The 24,441-nt window shown below is 34.5% G+C and overlaps 2 protein-coding genes across 2 annotated transcripts; one reads left to right on the forward strand and one right to left on the reverse strand.

The window, feature by feature from the left end:
• Positions 1-191: 191 nt before the first annotated feature.
• LOC140818805 (conserved oligomeric Golgi complex subunit 7) lies at positions 192-11,009 on the reverse strand. The gene is made up of 10 exons (XM_073178860.1): positions 10,569-11,009; positions 10,117-10,206; positions 9,901-10,020; positions 9,710-9,811; positions 9,302-9,579; positions 8,786-8,931; positions 7,759-7,957; positions 1,829-2,513; positions 1,215-1,547; positions 192-723 (listed from the first exon to the last, which is right to left on the reverse strand). Exons 1-10 carry the CDS (start codon positions 10,851-10,853, stop codon positions 445-447), a joined length of 2,517 nt encoding a protein of 838 aa, XP_073034961.1. The 5' UTR covers positions 10,854-11,009; the 3' UTR covers positions 192-444.
• Positions 11,010-20,542: 9,533 nt separating this feature from the next.
• Positions 20,543-23,644, forward strand: LOC140818811 (putative glycerol-3-phosphate transporter 1). The gene is made up of 3 exons (XM_073178871.1): positions 20,543-20,755; positions 21,670-22,722; positions 22,829-23,644. The coding sequence occupies exons 2-3, from the start codon at positions 21,708-21,710 to the stop codon at positions 23,386-23,388; spliced, it is 1,575 nt and encodes a 524-aa protein (XP_073034972.1). The 5' UTR covers positions 20,543-20,755; positions 21,670-21,707; the 3' UTR covers positions 23,389-23,644.
• The last annotated feature ends 797 nt before the right edge of the window (positions 23,645-24,441 follow it).

Below are 24,441 nucleotides of genomic sequence, written 5' to 3' on the forward strand. Positions count from 1 at the left end.
ATTTGAGTCATCCGTGAAAAAATATTCATTTTTATGCTAGAAATATTATTTTTTATTGTGAATATCGATATGATTGAATTAACGTTAATTTCATCTCTACCTTTAAACTATGATCCATTTAATTCATCAGATTATCAAGTCTCTCACAATGGTTGCGCGGTCGTAAAGACTTAAATATTTGGAATGCTGAGTGCCTGTAAAATAATTTCAAAATAAATAATAAAAAAATTATACAAGCATCGAAAATCGTTTTTTCACTGTGTATATAATATATAGGTCATTTACAAATGAAACAAAGGATGGTACTAAGAGAAAAACAAGAACAAAAAAGAGTTACTGGAGTTTAGTTCGTTTTCAAAATTATGCCTGCTACGCAATGGTTTCAGAAAAGGCAAAAAAGGAAACTTGCTTCCATCATAACTCATTGATGTGGTGGAAACTGAACTATTCGAACCTCAAACCTCGAATCTTGCAGACAAGATTGGCAGTTGCAAGATCAAGCTGGCCTCCTGAATCTGATTTCATTAGATCTTTGAGCTCGTTTGTTGGTGCAGAAAAGCATGTATGAAATGTGGCAAGAACTGGAGGAATGGGCATTGATAGAGCTGAAAGGACGTTGCTCAAGTACTCAATATCGACCGAGACCTGCTGTGCTCCACGATCTGTCATCTTCTGTATTCCGCGCAGTTGCTCAATATAAAGAGCAGTGGCTCCCTCAGCAACCTATCAACATAATAGAATCACATTGTCTGTTAACTTTATGAAGATGGTATCACAGAGATGGCTCACATTTTGGTCATGACCTAATTATAAAGAAACTCGGCAGTAGAGTTCACAGAAACCGTGAATTTCTAAACAGGTACCTTTACAGGGTGCTTAGCATGGAGTTGCGAGTTTCATGTGTTCTGTTCTTTACAACCAAAATTTCCCCCTAGGATCTTTTGCTAGACAAGCAACAAATTTCTTTTCAGTACTATGTGCCAGCATATGTGGTACGACTGAAACGTAGCCTACGACTTCTAGTACAACAACAGCTATATATTCCTCCATAATTATCAACTTTCACTCCTAAATATTTCATTACCCAACCTAAGACATAAAATTTTTGGTCTCTGCCCTAGGACTATCGAGCATGTTTTATTGATATATATGGGTGAGTTCAAGAAAAATCACCACGTTTTCGAAATTCTATCAGAGTGAAAGCATTTAGTCACCTTGAACATCCATTCAGTGGCAAAGAACTGTGCCTCTTCAGTATTGGCATCACTGTTAGAAATGCTTTCGGCAAGTGGTTCTAGTTGTTGAGGTAATGTAAGCAGGTATTCACCAACATTGGTCACATAAGATTGCGGGTATGCACTGAAGCTTGGGACGGGAAAAGCACTTGATTCTTCAACAGATGTCCATACAGGCAGCCGAGACAAATCATTATACTGTTGTCTTACTTTTAAAATAAGGACGTCGTAAACTAGCTCATTGACTGCCTCAGCAAAAGCAGCGACTCTTTGAGAAGCAAGTGGAAGGGCATGAAACCGGGGATCTTTTGACTACAACAACCATGACTCCATGAGAAATTTGAATAAATCATAATAATTTTTAAATTAAAAAATAAAAATATCAGATTGCAAACCTTATGGGTATTATAAGGAAGATTATTTTATACTTCAGTAGATTTCTCTAAATCTAAGTGAGAAATGGTAATATTTCTTTCAAAATCATTAGTTCGAAAAAGATACTACATAATAGTACAATTCCCTACACATGATTCTACTAAATTATATAAGATGACCAATACAAGTATTGACAAGAATCACGCAAAGCCAAGAACCTGCTCCAAGAGATTAAAAAGTTTCCGAGCCTTTTCAGGGACATCGACAAGCCTAAGAGCTGCCACATCCAAACCAGCCCGTCCAGCTATAGACAACTCGCCGTTTCCAGGAGTATCATCCACATGTGATTGGTTTTGATCAAGATTTGAACCATATACAGAGAGAGACAAGTTAGTACTCAATCTAGCAAGAGTGGACCTTAAGGAAGCTTCAAAAACTGAAATCCGACTTGTCAAACGGTCAGAAACTGTGAGTACTTGTAAAGCACCCTGTACAAATGACCATTCCTCCTCATTTGACGTGAAATCAACTCTACGAGCATGTGAAGCTGCTTCCTTCCGATCCAATCCCATTTCCTTCTTTGTTCCAACATTATCCACCACGGCATCCACCCCACAAACTGCTCTTAGTGACTTGAGGTTGCCTTGAAGCGCAGAAATGTACTGCAATGTTACATCATCAAGAGCAAGAATAAGCTCATCTGCCTCAGAACCACCAGTAAAATTAATGCACCTCTCGGTGGCAGCTTCAAGAAGCAGAATGACATGTGGGATGGACTCTTCCATCCTTCTAACGGTTTCACTAAGCTCGACTCCCTGGACACCAATAATACGAGTACTAACTCCCCTAAGATCAAGTCCTGCAATCCCACCAGATAGCACTTCGCGTTCCATTTGCCCATACCTGAAATATGAATTCAATAACCAGTTAATTTATGCAGTAATGAGTGGCTTGGTAGTATGTATATAAATCGGTTAGGGTTTAATATGCAAGAAGCATCTTCACACCACAAGACTCTGAAAGAAAAAGCCTTCAAATATGTCATCACTTATTGTTGGATGACATTATAGGCTCCCTAGGTTGATTAGGATACGGATTCCACATTTTTTGTAATTCAAAGTTTGCAATATCTTCACTAGATTAGAGTCAGAGTCCTAGTTTTGGTTGACTAGAACTATAAGTATGTATCTTGTACTTTATTTTAATCGATCATGAATCCATGTCTCATCCACATTTCACAACATGGTAGAGCTATTGAACGATCAATTACGAAATACGACGTGGCATCCGCTTCAGATGATTTCCGACGTGCCCTCAAACCTTAACCACAACATGCTGTAAATTCCGATAATGCGGCCATCCCTATCACAAATCACAAAGTGAATGGCCACAAGTATCTCGAATGGTCACAATCAGTTATGATGTTTATTTGTGAGAAGGGCAAGGATGATTTATTATCAGGAGAATCTAAATGACCAGCGGAGGATGACAAGGGTTTCAAAGTCTGGAAATCGGAGAACAATGTGGTTATGTCATGGTTAATCACTTCCAAGACTAACAAAATTGGTTAAAATTTCTTACTGTATCCCGCGGCCAAAGAAGAGTTGGGATGCCGCCGGGGATACATACTCATGCAGCAAAAATACTGCCGAACTTTTTGAGAAAGAAAGCAACCTTCAAGAGTTAAAGCAAGGTGATACATCAGTTACAGTGTTTTACATCACTCACCTGTTGTTGGCAACGACTTGATCTTTTTGAAGTGCAGACTGGAAGTGTGCCGACGATGAAGCCTGTTACAAAGCCATCATTGAGAAAAACGAAGTTTCAAATTTCTCTTAGGGCTCAACAGTCAATCGGATGAAGTGCGGGGCGTGTGCTTGCAGTTAAGACCTTACCAAATTTCGTGAAGTATTTCTGCAGTACGCTGTACGCCATGAGGAAAGTAGGTGTAAGCTGATGCTCGGATCTTCGTCAAGCGCCCACTTGTGGAGGGTTCTGTACACTACGAATCTGAACTCTGCCGATCCAGTAATCCCTCTAAATGTGTCAAACTCCTGGAATACTACTGCAAATCAGAATATGCGCCAGGGCCGTCCTTGGTACGACAAATGCAAGAAGCCTAACCATACGTTGGAGACATGTTGGAGGATCCATGGGAAACCTGCAAACTGGAAATCTGCTCGAGACAGGCGTGCAAACTCTGTGGTGGGAGCACCTGACGCATCAAATTCTCAGCCTTCCACTAAAGACCAACTTGAAATGCTCCATAAGCTGTTGAGTCAAGCTGCTTCTACCACCAATTCCTCAATCATTGGCACTGGAAGTGCTGCCCATACAGGTATCTCTTCCTTTGCATTACTGTCACAGCGCGTATTATCCGATTCTTATATAATAGACTCCGGTGCTTCAGAGCACATGACAGGCAATCTGCAACTGTTACATGGCTACAGCCACTGCTCAACTTTATCCTCAATACACCTAGCGAACGGCTATTGTGCTAATGTGCTTGGATCTGGAACCGCTCATATTTTGATACCTTGTCTTTGAATTTTGTTTCGTTTGTTCCTGATCTCAATTGTAATCTTTTATCAGTCGGTCGACTCAATAGGGATCTCAAGTGCTCCACAAAATTCTTTAACGATTCTTGTAATTTTTCAGGGCTTGGCCTCGGAGAAGACGATTGGCAATGCTGATTACTGTCCAGGGGCTTCTCTCCTAAAGATCGCAGCCTCCCTAACACCCTCGGCTTGGAACAACCATTCTTCATTGGTTTCTAATTCTGCTTTACTTTTAAATAAGGATAGTGACATGGCACTATTGTTTAGGGCATCCAAATTTTGTGTATCTTGAGAAATTATTTCCCTTTTTGGTTCATAATAAAAATTTCATTTTTGTTCAGTGTTATGTGAGCCAATTTTCTAAACACAAACGTTTACTTTCACATCACAATCCTATAAACCCTCTCATCCGTTTGCACTAGTTCATAGTGACCTATGGGGTCCCTCAAGTGTGAAAATATTTCGGTTTCATGTTGGTTCTTATTATTTGTGGACGATCATACCCGCCTCTCTTTGGTATTTTTAATGAAAGATAAATCTGAGATTAGCCAACTCTTCAAACAATTCCATCTCATGATTCAAAATCCATTTGCTACCAACATAAAAATCTTAAGAATGGGTCGTGCCCCACATTGCTTTAATCTCTATCCTTGGCTCCTACCTTAAAACCAAGGTATCAATCACCAAAACTCGTGTTTATACTCCCAACAGAATAGTGTCTCTGAGCGGAAACATCGCCACATTCTCGAAGTGGCAAGATCTTTACTCTTCACCCACAATGTTCATAAACATTTTTGGGGAGATGTCCTTAACGCAACTTACTCATCAGTCAAATGCCCTTTCGTGTCCTCAAATTCAGAACACCAATTGCTACTCCTGGCTACTTTCCCTACACCTCACCTCGTCCAGAATATTCTTCTCAAAATCTTTGGTTGTTCTACGTTTGTGCATATACACCAACATGATCGTGGGAAACTTGAACCAAGGTCCCTGAAATGCATTTTCTTGGGATATTCTCCCAATCAAAAAGGGTATTGATGTTATTCTCCAACCACTAAATGATATTACACCTCCATGGATATTACTTTTTTCGAGACCGAGCATTTTTATCCCATTTTTTTCGATTCAGAAAGAGAGTGTGAACCGCATAACTGGGAAGAACCAAACACACTAGCCTTCCTTTAGTTGGAGCCCCTAGAACCAAACACACTAGCCTTACCCCAGTTGGTTTTCTCCGAGAATTAGCATGTAATGGTTCCCGGTTTGATTTGGGTAAAGTTGGTGTGTTTGGTTCGAGAGACATGTTAAGATTATGGACTTGGATCTAAGCCATGATACCATGTTGAGATCATGAACTTGGACTCAGTTGGAGCCCCTCGAACCAAACACACTAGCCTTACCTCATATAGAGCTTCTCGAACCAAACACATCAGCATTACCCAAATCAAACTGGAAATCATTACATGTCTATTCTCGGAGAAAACCAACTCACAAAGGGCTCTAAAACACCCTGAACAAAGTCAGCATGGCCCTGATGCTTTCTTGGAACCTAAATCCATAAAAAATACCCAAGGTAATGTTGATTCCCATGTAATTGAACATACCAATCATTATGCTAGGTATATAGCATTGAGGATAGCCGTAAGGCATCATACACTACACCCTATCTGTAATTTTGTCTCTCTTGAGCACTTATCATCCACATATCGAGCTTTTTTCTCCAAGATTGATCATGTCCAGATTATATCAACCACGGAAATTGCTCTACAAGATCCTAACTGGAAAGCTGTAGCCCTTGATGAAATAAAGTCTCTTGAGAATAAAAACACTTGGCTCATCACTGAACTTCCACTTGGTAAACATACTGTAAGGTGCAAATGGAGCTTCTCAGTTAAGCACAAAGCTGATGGAAACATAGAACGATTTAAAGCCCGACTAATAGCCAAAGAGTACACACAATCATACATTATATGGCATTGATTATTAGGAAACCTTTGTTCCGATGGCCAGACTCAATACCATCCGGGTCCTTTTATTTGTTGCTGTCAATCTGAACTAGCCATTATATCAACTCGATGTCAAAAATACCTCCTTAAACGACTCGAGGAGGAAATTTACATGGATATTCCAACTGGATTCAAAACAAAGCGTATTGCCGGAAAAGTATGCAATTAAGAAAATCCCTTTATGGCCTAAAGCAATCACCGTCGAGCCTGGTTCCATCGTTTTTCCAATGTAATCAAAGGAAATGGCTACATCCATGGTCAATCTGATCACAGTTTATTCGTCAAACACTCCGAAGATGGGAAGCTCACAATTATCATAGTTTATGATGACGATTTATTCTTATAGAGAATCACGCAGAAGAAATGACCAATGTTAAGGCATTGCTATCAAAGGAATTCGAAATGAATGACCTTGGTTCCCTTAAATATTTTTTGGGAATGGAAGTGGCTAGATCATCTCTTGGGATTTCAATTTCTCAAAAGAACTACATGTTAGATCTCTTAAAAGAAACTGGGAGGTCGGGGTGCAAGCCAATGGATACGCCCATGGATGTTAATGTAAAACTGGGGTCAAGAGACGGTTGTCCTGCAGTTGACAAAGGAAGGTACAAACGATTGTTGGCAAGCTAATCTATCTCTCGCATACACATCCCGACACTGGATTCGCGTTTAACGTCATCAGTCAATTCATGAATAATCCAACGATGGACAACAAGGAATCACATATCGTGCATTGAGATATCTCAAAAGAACCTCAGGAAAAAAGATTATTCTTCAAAAGATCCTCAGACAGAAACATCAAAGTGTATACTTGGGCTGGCTCACAAACGGATATGCAATATACATCAATTTATTGCACATTTGTGTGGGGAATCTAGTAACCTGGAGTAGTAGGAAGCATACACTGGTGGCTCGTAATAGTGCAGAGGCAGGATACCAAGCATTGGTTCATAGTATATGCGAGGGAATGTGGCTGGAAAGACTACTTGGTGAGTTAAAACTCGAAGATGGTCAATTACTGGAAGAACTGTGTGACAATCAAGCTATTATAAGTATAACCAAGAATCCAGTCCATCACGACAAGACAAAACACATTGAAGTGGATCGTCATTTTACAAGTGAGAAGAAATTCATTGCCCTCAACCACACCTCAACACGCATGCAAGTCCCAGACATCTTTAACAAAAGCACTTCAGTGACCCAATTTTGAAGACTGGTGTTCCAAGCTGGGCATAATCAACATATACGACTCAACTTGAGAGAGAGCGTTGGATGACATTATCGGCTCCCTTGGTTGATTAGGATAAGGATTCCATAATTTTCATAATTCAAAGTTTGCACTATCTTTACTAGATTAGAGTCCTACGTTTGGTTGACTAGATCTATAAGTATGTATTTTGTATTTATTTTAATCGAACAAAGAGAATTCTGATTTCCATGTAACATATCTCATCCATGTTTCACAACACTTATCTTGTTGCAACTCAATTCAGCTGATATATGCATGTTATGATAATATACTCTAGTTGATCAAGCTCAAACCATATAGTAAAATCCATAGATTCACAGAAGCCTGTTTGTTACCTTTGTTTAAAAGTTTCAAAAGGAAGGTAGAGCGCCTTTAACGTATTCAACAACACAGGAAGATCTGAGTCGGAAAACAGATGTTGAATATTCCTGGCAAAAGTCCCTGTTATCGAATGTAGTTCTATCAGGGCCGCCAGATGTTTAGTCTGCATCTTGACACCTTTAGGCAAATCCCCAGATAAGATGTCTAATATACCTGAAACCAACGAGATAGAAATCCATGAAATGAAGGACAATCAAAGGGTAAAAATTAAGAGCCAGGAGACAATAAAGAGAATGAATGTGGGACAACCAGCTTCCCTTGTTACTTCAATATTATTTGCTATACATCTTAAAAGCCACTTGATTCAGATCATTATACCAGATAATAAAATAAGCCAAAATTTCTTATGAACGAGGAAGGTTTTTGAAACAATCGTGCTTAATTTATTCCTTTTATCATATCAATTTTCCTTGTTTCTGGGGTTGGCAATAACCGCCATAGACATACCGCTCATCATACTTAACTGGAAAAATATTGAAATGAGTTTCAAACTTACCATTAAGTTGAGCATGCACAGAAGTCAAGCAGATTATTCAAGCTACTTATTTTAATTTGATTGGCTTAAGTAGTAGGGACATCTATATAAAAAGATGAAAAGATGGTAAAGCTGCTAGACTACAGTAAATACTTCACTGGCCTATAACAAACTGATTAATATTATTGAAGCTGTCATCCTTTCTTGATTTGCGCTTGTAGGAAACTCAAAGCTTCACAAAATAGAGAGCATTAAGTTCACAAATGGTGAAAATTAAATTCTTACAAAGCTAGAAGTTAACAATACATCCTCTACATTTTTTTATTATTTTTTCACCAATGGCTTACTAATGAGTGGGCAAGTTTAACCTAATCCTTCACACACATGTTCATCGAACGTTCCCAAACTTATTTACTTAAGAGTCAAAAGATAACTTCAATATTCCCTTCAGAACTCAAGATTGTACATAAGCTCAGTTTCAAAAAAAATGCCAAATCGATTACAACCTTTGGCCAATGATTTGGTCTCAGGAACAACATCACCAGTTGCAAGATTAATACGGGCCACAAAACTTGCTCCAATAGCTGACATCGTTTCAATCAACAGCTTTGGAACAAGAGCTTTATAATCTTCAGGAAAAGCAAGGATGCACCTGTAGAAGGAAGTTTTTTGAGTGTGAAATGGTTAATTTCTATAAACAATGATTATTGCAACTTAAAAACACCAGAATCAGAACCAAGAACCATTCCCATCTGTTTCTGTTGCCTACTTTACCATGACAGAGAATCCAGAGGGTTTCATGTAATTAAAAGATGATATTTGAAATTATAAACTGATTCAGAATTTTGGCAAACTACATCACTGCAATGTCAGTTCATGTACCAGGCAGAAGCAACCTCCAATATCAACTGTTAAAGTAACATATTTACTAGAACTTCATATATCTCATTAGGCAAACAACACTAGTATTAATTCTCAAGGAGCAAAAACTTCAAAAGCCTTTTGATTTATAGGAATATTACCACTTCCATTCTTGTTCAAGATAAAGAAGCAACTCATCATAGAAACTAGGCAACCAGCTTGACAATGAAACTGTTGACAAATTCGATTGAGATTCCTGGACGCTTGGGACTCTTTCTGCTTCTTTCTCGTTTGCAAGTTTATTAGATTGTTGCCTCAAGTCAAATTCGTCCCAGAACTTCTTTATGGATTTTAGGTGCACTTTTGTGTAATGAACCTCTAAGGACTTAAATCTCCCAATTCGAGTGAGGATTCCCCTCATTTCTTGAGCAACATTAACCTACGGAAAAGAATGAAGGATATAGCCAGCTCAGAAGTCCGTTAAGAAAAACACAAGGACCGAAGGTAATATGCCACAGATAAATTTCTTCAAGAAATATAACACATAAAAAATGTTTGAAAAAAAATACTTTTCGAGTGTTCAATGCGTCTGTCAGGCGAGGCTGAACCATAGAGTCAAGTCTATCTTCTAAAACTTCAAGCTGCTTCCTTATATTAGCAAATTCAGTAACCTGAAAATTTTGAGTTGTGTACAATGTAATTTCATCTTTGCCAGCTGTGGTACGAAAAATCATCCTTACGAGAATGAGCCATAAATCACCTCCCCAACAGCAGTCAGACAGTGTCTCATGTTTGCCAAAGTTTCTGCAGCCCGTGGGAGATCACCACTGGAAAATACATCTTCCACGGTCGAACTCAGTTGTGTTAGGCCGGCAGCGTCCTGTTGAGCCCCGTAAGCAACATTGAGTCACCGGTGACAATCAGATAATCATTTGGCAGGATCTGATATCAACATGACAATTGAAACAAGTGCTACCTGTAATGTATCGTATGCAGCTTCCATTCTCCGCTTGACGGTATCAACTTTGGCAAGAGTAGCTATTGATTCTGCAGAGGATCCCTCCGCCTGCATGACTTTCTTTTTAATGAACATAGAGGCATCGAGATAACAGCTTTTACACATAATTCTGGCCAAGTACTTCTATACGTAGACATAAGCATATATTTGTGACCAAGCAAAACACTCATCACACATCACTCAAAAAATATCTTCAATTTATCCGATTGGCACACTCTCTTCCATCTCTTTCTTCAATTGATTATGTATTTTCAACACTTTCAGCATAAAATAAATCTTGTGGAAAAAGATCAGATATTTACAACGGAAGACTACCGTTCCTATTAAAAAAACGAAGAAGAGGAAGGTAAAATTTAGCAAAGATGAGATGGACAATAATGAGAGCAATGCATGGGCAGAGAATTGAATACCTTTTTGAGGAAAAGGAGGATTGAGGCGACGGAGGAGCGGAGAGAAAGCGCCTCATCGCGGAGACGAAGGACATCTCGTGAGGCGCGAGGAACACGGAGGATTGCGGCGGAGCTCTGCTCCTCAAGTGAGGCGGCGATCTCCTCCGACACCACCTGAAGCTTCATTTCCAGATCCACCAACTGCTTCTCGACCGGATCCTGAGGGTGCCTCTGCTGCAACGCCCCGTTTATCCATTTCTTCGGGTCGAATTTCTCGTCGGAGAAGGCACTCAGATCCACCATCATTTTGGTTGCTTCACAGTACAATTTACTTCAACGGCTGATTCCGGGAACACACACGACAAATTGGTCCCACGTTTTCACTTTCTGCTTTTCCATCAACGCCCACCAGTCCCAATTCTGATCTTACTACTTAGGCCCAATATTTATCATGTTGAAACTTGGATCCAAATAAACTGTTGAAGGTAGTCGGATCATTAATACAAAAGGTTGATTAGGTATTTTGTTACAAGATCTCATGAATTTTTATCTATGAAACGGGATAATCCTACCTATATTCGTAATAAAAAATAATATTTTTCATGGATGAGTCAAATAAGATATATGTCTCGCAAAATATGACCCGTGAGACCGTCTCACACAATTTTTTGTCGAAATTTAAGCTTATTTAAAAGTAAGTTGTTAGGCTTTTAAATTATTTAGGCACTAACGTGTCAGGGGTAATTTTTCCCATTTTGTGTTTTGGTCGTATCGATATTCAATTTCAGATTTTGATTTTATAAGTTAGATTATGTCTTGGTTCTGGTCTTTTTTTGCTGACGTATTGATGTAGAGTCGTAAAATGTTGAATTAGTATCGAAAAATACTGATATGACATCGAGAAATGCTTATGTGTCTGACATCATGTCAATATTCCATAAAAATAGGCTAACAGTCAAAACACAACATAATTTCCATGATCAAAATCCCAAATTATATACTTAAAATACAAAATGTTCAAACTTATATGATCATTTTGACTATTATCGCATGTACAATCACTATGTAGATGCTTATTATATATGGAAATGTTTGGAGATAGTATCATCATTCTTTTGAATTAGGTCCCATTGGAATCGGCTGTGGTTTATTAATTAAATTATATATAAAATTGTCGCAAATATTATTTAAGATGACTATCCATAATCCATGATCCGTGTATGCAAATCCCAGCAAAGGGTGTCAAACCATTTAGTTTGCGAACTAACAAAATCACTTCACATTAATATTTCGCAAGTAGTTCAAGATTCCTGTAATTAAACAATTCCACCCCTAAACTGCTTATGAGCTCTATGATAATTCGAAATCGCAGAAGCAAGCATCGCAATAACTATCATGAAATTCTCTGCCGCAACAAATCGATCCATAATAGAGCATGTAGGGGTTTTGTATATTTGTGTTCTTCAAAGCTCAGATTAAAATTTTCCGATATACCGTCAGCAATCCATTAAAGTAATCGGTGCTACTCGAGCTTTAATCTCACTTAGCAAGTCTAGAGATAGATCTTCGACGTTTGGGCCAGATGCTTCGTGTTTCTTGTTCTCGATTTTAGAACATGACACGGTCGGTCTTCGTTGATAGGAGGACCAAATATAGCTAATGATATTGCACTATGAAAGAACAATTATTGAATAAGTGATACGATGCATATGTTTTCGTTCTTCTTGTTCTTGATTTTAAATGAACGAGTTGATAGGAACAAATAATTATTTTTGCAAATGATTTGCATTATGAAATATCGGTTTTTGAAGAAGTGATTCATTTCTTTTGTGTGTGTAAGCTTGAGGTTGTGTTTAGATTCATTGAGTGTATTCAATATTATAGGAGATTTATTGATTTTTAATTATTTTTGTAGATTTTAAAAGTTTAGATGCAATCAATTAAAACTTTTACATACTGTATAGAAGTCTAGCGGTATTCAAAATAGACTTTCATAGAGTTTTAAAAAGTCAAGTAGTATTCAACATTGAGTTTTAAAAACTCTATAAAAGTTTTTAGGTATTCAAATTTTTTATAAACTTTTAATAACTTCATGGAAGTCATTAACATACAAACATTAAAGCCTAAAGTACAACTATAAATTGTAAAAAATTGTATTTGGTTCAACCCAAAAATTTGGATGGATTTTTAAAACTTCTAACTCATACACAAGCTATATATTTTTCTCTCTGTCGCTTCACATCACCTCTATTTTTATCTTCTTTCCTCTCATCTATTTTTATAACTCTCTCAAATTTTCGAAGTGTATTTCTATATATATTTTTATCTTTCCTTTTCAAATTTTTCATTTTTTGGCTGCTTATTCATTTAATAATTTTTTATTTTAATAGCACATGAAATTTTGAATTCTATAATTGATTTTGTGATTTTTAATTTATAATTTATACAAATATTCGATAATAATAAAAGATTATCTCAAAAAATGTTGTTTAATTCTTAATAATTGAATAATCTCTACAACAACCATGATTATTTAAATTCATTTTAGCATTTTCAATTAATATGTAAGTTATGATATTTTTGTACAAAATTATATTCACACAATACTAAATAATATTCTTTTTCACATGTATATTATCAATTTAAAAACAAGGTTACATATTAATCAATTGATGTATTTTAAAAAATTTACAAACATGCATATAAATCCACATATACATATGTAAGGATTAAATTATTAACTTAATAATACATTATTATATAATATAAATAATTCAAACTGAATATGTTATATATATATATATATATCAATTAATTATTGTCTCAAAGAAATTAATAAAAAATAATATGTTATAATTAAGTACGGAATTCATAAAATTCTATAAAAAAAAGTCCACAAAATCTATAAAAATCTTGCAAAAAAGTCTACATAAATTCACATAAATCTGTGAGATTCTGTAAAGTCAATAAAAATCTATCAAATCTATAAAAGTCTATCATTTGAAAAGTCATTAATAGTCATCAAAACTCTAAATTGAATACACCACTTAGATTTGTGAAAGGATTTCGAATCAAAACATTTAAAGACTATGGATTTGAAATCATTAGATTAAGGAGTATAATTTAAATGGAAGAAAGTTTGAATTATTCTTTTCGTGGTGTTAGTTATTTTTAGTATTCTAAATTACTGGTTTTTTGTTTGTTTTTTTTTATTGTAAAGTTAAAATAAAAAACAATTCTCAATGGTGACTATAAATAATATAGAGTTTAAAATATTTTTATGAGATTGTTTATTAGGTTAGTTTTGTGAAAAATGTCTTTTACTCGACCCGATCCATAAAAATCCAAGAATGGATTAGATTAACCCGTCTCACATATATAAATTTATGAGACTGTCATAGAACTCATATTGTTTAATCGTAGTTTTCAATGAATAGTTGTATTTTTTATGTAAAAGTAATAATCAGAATATGATAAAAAAAAAAAATGTATAGATTGTGGTCGATTTTTTTATGAATACTAGATTATGGTAGTTTTCAATGCATTTAGGCATATTTTTATATTTAAGTAATAAAAATAATATGACAATAATATAGAATATAGATTATGGTAATTAATTTTTTTTTTTTTGGAGAAAAGAATTTTTATTTTTAGAATATTGATATCGTATTTTCAATTTTTTATTTTTGAAGAAAATAAATCCAGAAATACCACAATATATATTCTATATGATTACACCATATTATTATTAGTACTTTCGAAATTTTGCATGCATGCATGAGGTCAAGTCTATTGACGGACCTTACGAAATACCTAATTAAATTTATGAAATTTTTTGTTTTAATTTTAGCACACATGATTTCTAATTTGGAATTAATTGTACCATAGAATTTGGCGAACTAACAAAATCACTTCACATTAATATTTCATAAACAGTTCAAGATTCTTACATCAATAGCAGTAATTGAACAAATCCACCAGTTCTAATGGTTACGAGCTAACCCCGCATCGATGGCATTGAAAATATACGACAATTCGAAATCGCAGAAGCAAGCGTCGCAATAACCATGAAGTCCTCTGTCGCAACAAATCGGACGACAGTACAAAACGTCTAGGTTTTGTATCTTGGTGTTACTAAGAAGCTGGATTAAAAGTTTCCGATAAGTCGTCACCGATCTGTTAAAACAACTCGATTTCTTAACTGTACTCAACATCTTTATCCCATCATCTTTATACTCCTCTCCATGGAATATTGACATGATTCCACAGAGGTAAGCCGCGCCATGATGGTCTAATTCCGTGGCTCTGTTCAAGTACTCCGTGGCCGTTTCTACATCACCCCAGCAAAAATACTCGACCTGATATATATATATATATATATATATATATATATATATATATATATATTGATAAACATCGGTTATTGAAAAATCAGATTGTGTAATAAATTAAATCACATGTCAAGTAACTACCAGATACAACGTTTTGGCTCATCCAATTTCGCTCGTAAACATTTAAAATACCGTTGACTTATGAAATATATATATATTTCGCGCGTGAAAATTTAAAATACCGTTGACTTATATATGAAATATAAAAATTTCGCGCGTGAAAATTTATAATAAGATTTACTCATAAAAAAAACATGTATTCCGCTCGTAAAATTTAAGATATCGTTGGCTTGTGAAAATTAAGGTTCGATGCGAGGCTATTTGAAAACATAAGATATTCCATGATCTCATGCCAAGATTTGGAAAACAAACCATCGAGACAGATGGAAAACAATTGAACTAGAATATCATACCTATGAGGATTTCAGAATTGGTTGATTTTTATAAAATCAGACACAGAATTATCCATTATTTGTACGTGCAAGTAATTAAAGGAAAAAGACATACGTACCATTGCTTGCCTGAACAATGACTCTGGGTTTTCGTTTTCCGAGCATTGATGGATAAACAGAGAAACCCTTCCATTGGCGCTGTGCCATGCATTAATCGGGATTTCATCAAGACAAACTCGTCCATACACAAACCCGTCATCCGCCAGTTTTTGAATCGTCTTGCCACTACAAAAATAACCCGAAGTTATAATATAAATATATATTTAAATTGAACCTAACTCAACCTCAAAAGCTAGTTCAAGGAGGGAGGATTGTCCAATCCCATATGCTCAACCAATTAAAATCGAATTTAATTTTTTATATCGTGTCGATGGATGCACCTATGTTTGAAATTGAAGTAATCGGCGAGCGATGTTGATGCCACGCGAGCTATAATCTCACTTTGCAAGTCGAGAGAGAGATCTTCGAAGCTTGTTGTGTCGGATGCTTCGTTTTTCTTGTCGTCGATTTTAGAACTTGACATGATGGTTGGATTTGGTTGATAGGAGGAACAAATAAACTTTGCAATTGATTTGCACTATGAAATTAGGTACAAATATTTTGGTTATGCACGTATTAATATAGGTACAAATATTTTGGTTATGCACGTATTAATAAAGATAAGGGTTAAAAGTTTTAATTTATTGAATTTGAAGATTATGGTAATTTTTCTAAAGCGATAATGGACCGGTCCAAGAAAGGAAAAGAGGAAAAAAATCTTGGAGATCAGACCAAGTTTTTATATATATATATATATATATATATATATATATATATATATATATATATATATATATATATATATATATATATATATATATATATATATATATACGTGCAATTAATTAGTTTGTTTGAATTATCCTTTTTTAAAAAAACAAACGTTTCAATAATTCTTTTCGTGGAGGTGGAGTGAATTTTTTTATAAAAAAGTGGGTTTTTTTTGTGTGTTTTTCTCAATTATTGTAGAGTTTAAATCAAATACGTAACTGTTTCGTGATAGCCATTAATAATATCGGACACTATATTTTCTCCTACTTCCACTAATATTTTAATAAAAAAAATTAAATTATATATGAAATATGGGTGGGAAAAATAGAAATTAGAGTTAAAGAATTTAAAAGCCGTGGATTAAAAATCGTCAAATCCAAATATATTAAATGCACCTGGACTAATTAAGAATTTGAAAATCAAAATCACCAAATCAGGTATTGAATTAAATATTAATTGATTGAGTAAATTTGTGAGGATTTGGTTTATCAAAGAAATTTAATGATGTGATTTATGTTGATTTTGTTTTCGTTGCATTAATTTAAATGATATACACCGTTTTTATTATATTTATTTTGGGAATTATATATTGTTGACGTAGCAATATGTAAGTAATAATAGTAATAATAATAATAATAACATAGAATTATATATATTATGGTACTTTTGAAAGTTGAATGCATGCATATTCTCAAGGTCTATGGGGTATACTTTACGAAATTCATGACTAAATTTATGAAATTTTGTGTTTTATTTTTAGTACACATGATTACTAATATCACATTGGTTTATGGATTAAACATGTCCATTAAGTATTATGTTTTGCAAGATGGTATGTTTTCCTGTTTTACCAAAAGTTATAAATGATAGTAATAGTACATTCAAATCTTTTAAACCATACAACACAGCACAAAAGTCATGTTTCGATTGCTCTAAACAACAAATACAATTATTAACACTCAAACAATATTTCTCTCATTAATTGAACTATTTGCAATCAATTATGGAAATCAAACAATATTGGAGATTTATTGCATTTAATTACTTTTGTACATTTAAAAATTAGATGTATTCAATTAAGACTTTTACATACTCTATAGAAGTTTAGTGGTATTTAAAATAGACTTTCATAGAGTTTTAAAAAGTTAAGTGGTATTCAACATTGACTTTTAAAAACAATATAAAAGTCTATAGGTATTCAAATTTTCCATAGACTTTTAATAACTTCATGGAATTCATTAAAATACAAACATTAAAGCCTAATGTACAACTATAAATTGTAAAAAAAGTATTTGGTTAACCCGAAGATTTGGATGGATTTTTAAAACTCTTAACTCATACATGATTTTTTAAATTCATTTTATCATTTTCGGTTAATATGTAAGTTATTATATTTTTATACAAAAATATTCACATAATACTAAATAATATTATTTCACATATATATTATCAATTTAAAAACAATGTCACAAATTAATCAACCGATGTATTTTAAAAAATTTACAAACATGCATACAAACCCACATATATACACATGTAAGGATTAAACGATTTAACTTTAAATAAGTAAATTTATTTATTAATATAAATATTGAAAAATAATTTCAAACTGAATATGTTATATATGTCAATTAATTATTGGATCAAAGAAATTAATTAAAAAAATAATATGTTATGATTAAGTACAAAATTTATAAAATAATTAAATAAAAAAAAGTCCACAAAAGTCTATAAAATCTTGCAAAAAATCCACATAAATCTGTTTATAATTCTGTGAGATTTTGTAAAAGGCAATAAAAATCTATCAAATTCATAAAAGTCTAGCATTTGAAAAATTCATTAAAAATCATCAAAACTCTGGATTGAATACACCCTCATAGAATGTATATAATTGACCTCGACAGTCGATTTATTTAGGTTGTCTTTGAATAGAGAGATTTAATCGGGAGAAAGTCATTTGATTTGGAGAGAAACCGGGAACTCAAAACTCTTATATATGTTGAGTCAAGAAAGGTTTTCTAGATTATGTTGGATCTTTCCAATTGATTAAGCTAAGCCAAGAGGAAACATAATGCTATAAATATAAGGGCAAAAACTTGTGTGAGACGGTCTCACGGGTCGTATTTTGTGAGACGGATCTTTATTTGGATAATCCATGGAAAAGTATTACTTTTTATGCTAAGAGTATTACTTTTTATTGTAAATATGGGTAGGGTTGACCCGTCTCACAGATTGTGATCCGTGAGACGGTCTCACATGAGACCTACTCAAATATAAGAAGCGTGCACCAGTTTAATCTATAATCCTTTAAAATAGGAGTGAGCCTAAATTTATGTTTAACCCAATAGATTTGGTCCTGGTCCAGGTCCAGTATAAGATAATTAGCGGGAAGATAGCAAATTTAATAAATTTATGTTTAACCCAATAGATTTGGTCCAGGTCTCATAAATTCCTAGTCTTTGACCGGATATTTCTAGTTTCACCGGACGTGCCAATTTTTGTTTGTACGAAATTTTGTTGATGTCGACATATCATGTGCAAATACACCAAGTTGAGTGAAAATAGTAAAAATATAATTTCTAAATATAACACGATTGTGAATCTATGATTTAATCGTTAATTATGATCTTCTAAATTAATATGTACCAAAAATAATAATAAAAAATTCAAAAACGTGTTTTTAAAAATATATATTCAAACATAATATATTCAAAAATTTAAAAATATATATTCAAACATAATATATTTAAAAATATATAATAAATAATATTATTATATAATAATTAAATTACAACTCGATAAGTAAATCATATATACATATAAATATATTTTAATATCATGATAAAATATAATACAATAAATATTTGTCGACAAAAACCGGAGGTATTGTTGTGAAATGATCAAGAAAACCTTAATCATCATTTTAGTTTTTCGTAATCTACTATTGAGCTGACAGAAATTCGAAAAAGTTTTCATCATGAAAATTATATATCATTAAAAGAAAAAAACAAATCTCCTAAAAAAATGTCGCAAATGCCGAATCACTGACTAGACGATATGTGAATCTCTCTCTTTTTTTTATTTTTTGTGCTTGCTACGTTCGAAAGTTTATATACTTGATTTAAGCATTTTCGTTAAATATCATGGCTTTTCGATGAATTTTAATTTAAATAAATATATATATAATATTATTTTATTATATATTTATAAATATGCTAATTTTAAAAAATTATCTTCACCATAACATTCATCCTAAGAGAATATGTTACTAGTGTTGTCCACGTTTGTATTTATTAATATTAATATTATACTTGGTAGACAATAGTATTACTACACACATCCCAATAACTAATCCACGTCACCGGATCGCGACAACCAGATCTGACACGTAGGACTGTGGGGCCTGCACAAATAGTGGCGAATAAGAGTCAGTGAATATGCGCTACACGAAAGGGATAATGCGTCCCTAAGATTCGCATATCCCCCAGCCGGCCAGGACTCAAATGACATCGCTACCCCTCTCTTGGGCCCCAGACATTGACACATATATATTTCTTTTTCATCTTGACAAATTTATATATTTTTATATTAAAAGTACTTATCCATCTTAATTTCAAGTGTATACGTTAAAATTATATATATATATATTTTTAAAAAAACTTAAAATATATCTCCAATATAAAATATCGAAAATGTACATTTTTCTAATATGAATTTTTTTTTATATAAAAATTGTATGAACATATTTGCACCACTTGGAATCTGATGAGCTAATGACCAACAGACAAATCAGTTAGAAAGAAGAATTAATTTTATATATGCCAACAAATTCTGCAAGATTGAGTTAGATGACAAAAATTTAATAACCAGTAACGTCTGATCAACATAAATAACGTCCGAACTAGTCTAGTCGATCCCGAAATATAAATTTTAGGAAATTGATTTTTTTTCTAACCATTTGCATCTTTTATGAAAGGTTAACGTATATGATGTTTATTTAAATTTCATAAAAGAAAGCGTATAATTTCGATATTTCAATATGGGTATTTGAGTAGGTCTTTTGTGAGACGGTCTCACGAATCTTTATCCATGAGACGAGTCAACCATACCGATATTCACAATAAAAATTAATACTCTTAGCAAAAAAAATAATATTTTTTTTATGGATGACTCAAATAAGATATTCGTCTCACAAAATACGATCCATAAGACCGTCTTCCACAAATTTTTGTCATTTTTCAACTTTGCCTCACATTTTCGATACAAAAACCACACCACGTACCCGGCTACATTCTGACACTATCTCAACTCACAATTGTCTCTTGTAGAGAAAAGAAGGGTACCTTTGAGATTACGTAATCCCTCTAAATCATCAGCAGTAAACCATATTACTACTTGATGTGGAATGGGCAGTGTCATAAAACTCAGCTATTAAAGAGAAACAACAGCCATTTCTTCTGTAACGCTGTAGTTTATATTATAAAGCTTGCAAAGAAAGAGAGATTTCAGACACGAAAAACGATTCTCTTGTTAATTCGAGGTTTCTTGATCCGAGGTAATCATCTATAGTCGGTTGTTTTATTTCTCAAATTCTTTTGCCCAAATACCAAGATTTTGAAACAAAGTTCGTTTTTTTTACACTCGTTATTGGACAGAAGATAGGCTTCATCTTTTGAAATTTTTTAACCCAGTTTGGAGTACTTGAATTTTGTCCTAACTTTATTTCAAATATTCCATATTCTTCTGTCTGAATCTCGTGCTTTATCCGTTTATTTATTTTCTTTCTTGCTATGATGTTTTCTGGAATCGGGAAAATTCACCCTATGTTTTTTTAGAATTTACTAGTAAAAATATATTTTTAAATTTTGTGGCTAAAACTCAACATCCATAGTTTTTAGCTCGTTAATTTCCATACACGTTTCAATTATAAATTTAGAATTATGTGATTTTATCCCGTTGTTTTCACATATGTTTTTTAGAAATTACCCGTTTGAGCTATAGAAATAGATAGCTTTGATTTTTTTAATGGAAAATTGGGTTAGATTTCAAGTTTGAGCATTTTCATGGATATGCATTTCGTGGCGTGTTGGGGGAGGAATGAACGTGACAAAAATGACTTTTAAGCGGAGAATATTCCTGGAATATATCGGAATCTTTTGACTTGGACGTTTTCAAGTGATTTAAGCTTTACTTTCAACTGATCATTATTTTTTGAATTGGTGTTACATTTCTGATGATGCTTGTTTGAAAAACCTGTGATTTATTTTGTATATTTTTCCTAATTCTCGTGAAGTTCAGTCTTTTTTTTTTTTTTTTTGTTTTTTTCCCCACTTGGCCAGTTGATCTCTGTTTGGATCCAGCTCCTGTTCTCATTGATGGTTTTGAGATTTCAGTGAAAGTTATTGTATTTAGAAATCCCATTCGATGATCTTGGGGTTTCGTGTATCTCATTTTCATATATTTTCTCAGGTTGCCAATTCTCTGTTGGATATTGCTAAATTCCAATAATGGGTTCGATTGAAGAACCAGGTTTAGAGGTAAATTATGATAAGCCTCCAGGGATTCGATTCGTCGAGTACATTAAAAAATCCTCCATTTCTTACAAGACATATCAGGCCATTGTTTTGGTAGTAACTTTTTTCGCGTATTTGTCTTACCACGCCACTCGAAAAACCACCAGCATTGTGAAAAGTGCACTTGATCCTCAGTCGCCTAATGTAGATTCGAAACTGTCTTATTATTCGTGGACAAGGGCTAATACTCAAAGGCCGTTATATGGCGTGAAGAGTTCCTATGTTTTTGGAGCTGGTTGGGAACCATTTAATGATTCCGACGGGACGTCGTTGCTTGGTGAACTTGATGTGGCTTTCTTATTCGTATATGCTGCAGGAATGTTCTTTTCGGGGCATATAGGGGATAGGATGAATCTTCGAATATTTTTAACTATAGGAATGTTAGGAACTGGTATGTTTACTTCCCTTTTCGGGGTTGGATATTGGGCAAACATCCATATCTTTTATTACTATTTGCTAGTTCAAATGCTAGCGGGATTGTTTCAGTCCACCGGTTGGCCATCCGTGGTTGCAGTTGTTGGAAATTGGTTTGGAAAACAGAAGAGGGGACTTATAATGGGTATCTGGAATGCTCATACATCTCTTGGTAACATAACTGGTTCTGTAGTTGCATCGATGATGTTGAAACACGGATGGGGTTGGTCTTTGGTGGTTCCTGGATTAGGTATAACTTTTGTGGGAATCATTTTGTTCTTGTTTTTACCCGTTAGTCCTGAATCTGTCGGAGCCGGTGTGGATGATAGCGATGAAGTGCTCTCTCCTAGAAAAGCAGGAGAGGAAATTAGAGAACCCCTCTTGAGATTGAAGTCGGGGGAGAAAGGACCTGCAGTTGGATTCCTTGAAGCATGGAAGATTCCAGGGGTCGCCCCATTTGCTCTGTGCCTTTTCTTTGCGAAACTTGTGGCGTACACATTCCTTTACTGGCTTCCATTTTACATCAGCCACACAGGTGAATTGAGCTTCTTGCATTCGATTCAGTTTATTTTGTGTTTTTAATTGTAGAAAGCCTTCGTTTAGACCATTTTTGAACTTAATATGTTACGCTGATACTGCAGCTATCGAGGGGAGATACTTAACGAGCGAGGAAGCTGGAAACTTGTCCACACTCTTTGATGTTGGGGGCGTGGTTGGAGGGATTTTAGCTGGCCACATATCAGACCGTCTCGGTGCAAGAGCCATAACAGCCGCAAGCTTCATGTATTGTGCAATACCAGTTCTGTTTCTTTACAGAAACTATGGGCATGTGTCCATGGTAGTAAACATCGGACTCATGTTCATTACCGGGTTATTTGTAAACGGGCCTTATGCTCTTATAACGACTGCTGTTTCGGCTGATCTGGGGACACATAGCTCATTGAAAGGCAATGCACGGGCGTTGGCTACGGTGACTGCAATCATCGATGGAACGGGGTCGATTGGGGCAGCAATAGGACCACTTCTAACAGGGTATATATCAGCTCAGAGCTGGAGTGCGGTTTTTACAATGCTGATGGGTGCAGCTCTAATAGCTGGTTTGCTCCTTACAAGGCTTGTGGTCTCGGAGGTGAGCATGAAGATTCAAGAATCACGGGCACACGAGAATTCGAGGTCAAGTCATCCACCTTTGGAAGTGTGATAGATCGAGAAAGGTTCACAGATTTGGGTTTTTATTTTTTGTGCTAAAAAATGATAAGCATCTCCGTTGCTAGATAAATGGAAGGATGAGTGGCTTTGAGTTTGAGATTCTTGATTGTATAATTCAATGTCTGGCACATGAACTTGTATCGGAGGTGAACCATCAGATCTGTCTCGACTGCAAATGAAAGCAGTTTCAATCACATTTATACAATTTCTTAAAATGTAATTTTATCTTCTCGCAATTTTTATGTTAATGCACTCTTTAACTTGGATTGCCACTACGTACGCAATGGAATGGTGCATTTGGCAGAATTGCTACGAGTCTTGTTCAATTTTCCCCCCCTCATCCAATGTTATTCAAATTTCGACAATCTCGAAATTAAATTATTTTTTTGCACCACTAAAAACTTCGAGTGCCATATTGGTGGACGAGGTGGAATTTATGGTGTCGCGATGCGAGAAAAATAAGTTTTTTTTTTGGGGGGAAAAAGAAAGTCATCAAGACACGAGGAAACAGTCGAGGAAAACAATCATCAAGAGTACATAGGATACCATCCATCAAGAGTATCTGTTCTAACTTCAAAGATTCCAAACACCGACGTTGTCTAGAGACACGTAGACTGCAGTCCACCCTACAGCAAAAACCTTAAACTGAACGAGAGACGTTAGAGAAGAATTAGAAATTTGAATGCAAGCTCCGGCCTTTCTTTAATAAAATATATTTCAAATTATATTTGTCTTCGACATATTTAAAATCTACTACAATGACTAATGAAATTGCTTGACTTTATGAAGTGAATATGAAACTAATTTGAATTTTATTCATATAAATAAATCGAAGAATTTGGAATCCATGGATACACGTATAATCTATACATTCAAACGGTGTGAAATGCAAAAGATAAGAGTTTTATGATGAGATATAATTATTGCCTTGACGGTATTCCCAACACAAAACATGAGCAAGTTTGCATGAGACACTATAATGTGGATTAGCTAAAGTGCAACAGATTTGTCATTGTTAATAGTCCAACATATCAGGTTCATACTT

This window comes from Primulina eburnea, chromosome 2 (genome assembly GCF_022965805.1).
Source record: "Primulina eburnea isolate SZY01 chromosome 2, ASM2296580v1, whole genome shotgun sequence".
In the NCBI taxonomy this organism is placed as follows: Eukaryota; Viridiplantae; Streptophyta; class Magnoliopsida; order Lamiales; family Gesneriaceae; genus Primulina; species Primulina eburnea.

Bases quoted from the DNA above. Each gene is read 5' to 3' on its own strand.
- LOC140818805 (XM_073178860.1), bottom strand. From the start codon at position 10,853: ATGATGGTGGATCTGAGTGCCTTCTCCGACGAGAAATTCGACCCGAAG. The intron at 10,207-10,568 runs GTATTCAATTCT...AAAGTCATGCAG, and splicing joins TCCTCCTTTTCCTCAAAAAG to GCGGAGGGATCCTCTGCAGA. The intron at 1,548-1,828 runs GTTCTTGGCTTT...TGGTTGTTGTAG, and splicing joins TTTTTAATCTCTTGGAGCAG to TCAAAAGATCCCCGGTTTCA.
- LOC140818811 (XM_073178871.1), top strand. From the start codon at position 21,708: ATGGGTTCGATTGAAGAACCAGGTTTAGAGGTAAATTATGATAAGCCT. The intron at 22,723-22,828 runs GTGAATTGAGCT...CTGATACTGCAG, and splicing joins ATTTTACATCAGCCACACAG to CTATCGAGGGGAGATACTTA.